The sequence below is a fragment of the Cyprinodon variegatus genome, unplaced genomic scaffold (genome assembly GCF_000732505.1).
Source record: "Cyprinodon variegatus isolate N-32 unplaced genomic scaffold, C_variegatus-1.0 Scaffold1215, whole genome shotgun sequence".
Classification (NCBI taxonomy): Eukaryota; Metazoa; Chordata; class Actinopteri; order Cyprinodontiformes; family Cyprinodontidae; genus Cyprinodon; species Cyprinodon variegatus.
The window spans coordinates 61,347-64,929 of record NW_015151668.1 but is presented as its reverse complement, the minus strand read 5'-3'; the positions used below and the strand labels follow the sequence as shown (position 1 = coordinate 64,929).

The 3,583-nt window shown below is 35.6% G+C and overlaps 1 protein-coding gene across 1 annotated transcript in view; it reads left to right on the top strand.

Moving 5' to 3' along the window:
* The window catches only part of gins3 (GINS complex subunit 3 (Psf3 homolog)), a 4,318-nt gene extending 2,532 nt beyond the window's left edge, over positions 1 to 1,786 (top strand). Inside the window, exon 3 of the mRNA XM_015401390.1 lies at positions 513 to 1,786. Within this exon, the coding sequence (XP_015256876.1) occupies positions 513 to 743 (231 nt within the window). The 3' untranslated portion in view covers positions 744 to 1,786. The remainder of the gene's footprint in view (positions 1 to 512) is intronic.
* The last annotated feature ends 1,797 nt before the right edge of the window (positions 1,787 to 3,583 follow it).

The following is a 3,583-nucleotide window of genomic DNA, read 5'->3' as shown; positions in this document are numbered from 1 at the left end:
TTTAATGTTTTTCTGCTTCTTTTAACTAATAAACAGAAAGTAGGGATATTGACCACTATCACCACTAGAGGGAGCAGCAACCTCACAGCAAAGCTGTCAACTCTGCTTATTGAAAAACTAACAGATTGCTTTTTCTTTCTTTTTTACCACTTTCTACATTTTACATACAAATACAAATGTAGATACAAAACAATTTAGCAAAAACTATAAAGAATTGTGTAGTCAACTTTTTCAATATTATATTGCAACATTTGTTTTAATAACTGATTTTCACACTTTTTTGGCTTTTTGTTACTGAGGCGTTGCAGACCTGAAGGACATCCTGATTTAATGATTTTTATTTTACTCCAGGGTATCGCCACTCCTCTCAGCATTTTTCAGGTCACTGGTTGACTTGCTGTGACTGATTAACTACATTAAGAAACATCCCTTCAATTAAAATTCTCTTGATGCAATGTTCTTCCACCTCCCTCTGCCCTAAAGATGACCTTCTTACTCTGTCCTCCCTCCAGACGTTCATCGGCCGCTTTAGAAGAACGATGGACTCGTCTCAGAATGCCTACAATGAAGACACATCTGCTCTGGTGGGACGGCTGGACTGCTTGGAGAAGGTTCTGTTCAGGTCCGGTCAGAACGGCCTGAACGGCTTTCAGAGCTGGGAGAAGGGTCAGGCCTCGCAGCTCACAGCCTCCAGCCTGGTCCTGAACTACCGCAAGAGGAAGCTCATCGATGTTCAGGCCTGACCTCGGACCCTTAGAGCACATTTACCTTGGACCTGATCTAAACCCGACCCAATGCTGGAACAGAAACACCAGCTGGAGGGAAAACCCATTAAAACCTTTCATGTCTCAATGTTTTATCTTTCTGTATGACTATAAGTGAACGTTTCATGTTTTTGTTAAGATTAAAGAGATGTACTCATTTTAAAATGAGATTTAAAAAAATCAAGCATAACTTAACTTGTACAGTAAAGCTCAGCTTAACTTTGGTAAGAAAATAATAAAATAAAGCAGCGCACTCAGTGATCTTCTTAACCATCTGCTGCATCTGTTGTGTTGCTGTTGTTACAAGCTAATGATGTCAGTCCAGATGTTCTCCACAGCGCTGGGTTCTTCTGAAGCTGTGAAACATGAATATTTGGGGTATATCGTGATAGAGAAGCAAAGTCCATTTTTATTTTATATTTCTCATCAAAAACGCAAAAAAATGAAAGGTTATATGACAAATTCAGGCGCAGGAAGGCTGTGCAAGGCAGCTGGTAAACATTTGAAGGACTTCGCTTTAAAACTCTTATTCAATGCGTCGGTGTAATATTAAATATGTTTTCATAACTTATTAAAAACCTTTCAGTTAGAATTACTATATAAGAACAGTAACAGATGATCTGGTCTCTATAGATTCATGGATATTCAATGTCATCCTCTTATTACAATTTAGCAAAACTAAAGTGTGGTAAATTTGGTGTTAAATTGTTGGAATCCACATTTTTGGTTAAAACTGTCAGACAAACATGGACACTGGGGGAAAAAGTAAAGATGGAAATTAGAATTCAGGCCTTAAGTGCTAAAAATGAAGCATGGTTCCAAGCTAATGTAATTGGGTTAAATAAAAGTAGGGCTCAGCAAAGTGGCTTGAAAATAAAATCTGATTTATTTATTTATTTTAGTCCTGTCTAGCAATGTTTCATTAACAATTGTCTTAATGCCAGAAAGAGCCCAACAGGTAGCTTTGGTCAAAGCGCTCTCCTTGATTTATGTATGCAAATATATAAAACCATATCTCTGATCTGAAATCTGATTGAAAAGATTGTTTTCCTCTTTATTTCACATAAAAAAGCGTTTGCTTTGGGAGTTGTCCTGATTCAAAGTGCAGCTAAATGTCACCTGTAAAAGATGCAAGCAAAGCAAGATGGCAGACGGGAAAGTGTGAAATTAGCTAAGAACAGACTTCATCTGTGGAACTTAAAACTAGTTCAAATAAAATGAATAAAGTTTCTCGTCTCGCGGTAAAAAATGTCCTATTTTTAATGTTTTGACAGTATTTTTCTAAACATTGAGCGTTGCAGGCCGTTCTACACATTGTTAGGATAATTATCATTATCATGTGTGAGTTTATTACACCTTAAGCTGCCTGTTGCGTGTCAGAACTGATGTTTTCTCAAATAGTTTCTCTAATTAAGACAGTTTCTGTTATAATCTTTATTCTGTACGTACTGCAAATGTTTGGGAATGCAATGAGAGCGCCGTCCTTCAGCTAAGAACAAAGTGTAATATTTTGATAAGGCTGGAGTCATGGATGTCTCCTCATCTGCTGATGTGTGTGATGTTTATCGGGGCCAATTTCCAAGAAGTGAGCCCAGTTGGTAAGCAGCTGCCTTCTGTAATTCTAAGCAACTATTAGAATTATTTTTTTTCTATTAACATTATCTCCCAGATTCTGAACCAGATATCTTTAATCAAGGTGAGCTTTCTGCCATTTCAGCGCATCAGGTCTATTTGGGGCTGATTGCTGCCATTGAAATGCCCCAAATAGACCTAATATCTATCAATGTTTAGATTTTAAAGTTAAATGGATCTTAAAAAGACAACAAATGGATCAATATGTTTGCATTTAAAAAGATGTTCTCAGAATTTTAAGAGTTAAACTGTCTTTCAACCCTCAAAGTTGCAATATTATTTGTGCTTTTTAACAAAAATTCAATAAGCGGTTCAGTTTTACACAGACCTTTTTTCATACACCACAGCATGCCCTGACTGTTTTATCCACCAGGGCAGAGCTTGTTCAGTTTTGACAGCAGAGGGATTTCCCTACATCTTTACACAGTAGATATGGAGTCCAGGCAGGTTCCTCAGAGACTAAGACCAAAACAAAAAGAAACTTTAGAATAAGACCTCTATTCCTGGACATGGTTTTTTTTTCCCTCAAAAAATTATTATTGCACAAAATGTAAATAATAAGATTGATTGTTTACCTCAAACTATGTAGTACAAATTCATAAAAAAAAACAAATATCTTATTTAATGCAATCAAGAATCAATAAGCAATCTCAGAACCAAGTTAATCAGCCTATGTTGCAAACTAATTGGTTAAAAAGGTTTGCCAGAATTTTCTCTTAAAAGCAAACTAAAAATATTTTTACTAATTTTCAGGATAAAAATGAAGAGACAAAATGAGACTTTTAATTAAGGTTTTAATATTTAGTTCTCATGCTGAACACCAGACTGAATCGTCTAAAATCTCATTACACACACACATATATATATATATATACATACATATATATAGTTATTTATTTTTTTATTTTATTTAGGTGAGAAGGTAGCATGCAGCTTTACTCCCATAACTTCGGTTGCCTTTGCTTTTCATTAACGTTCAGTTTGCTTGCTTATCTTTATTTTTTTATTTGTGGCAAAAATCGTGCCTTTATTTTGATAAAAAACATCGGGGTCTCAAATTGACCTCAACTAAAATTTTCAAGGCCAACAAAACAAGACAGAAACGAGGAAAATATGTTTTTTCAGACTCGAGTAAGCCTATACTAAAGCCTTTTGAACCAAATCTCATAAACCGGAGGTCTTCAACA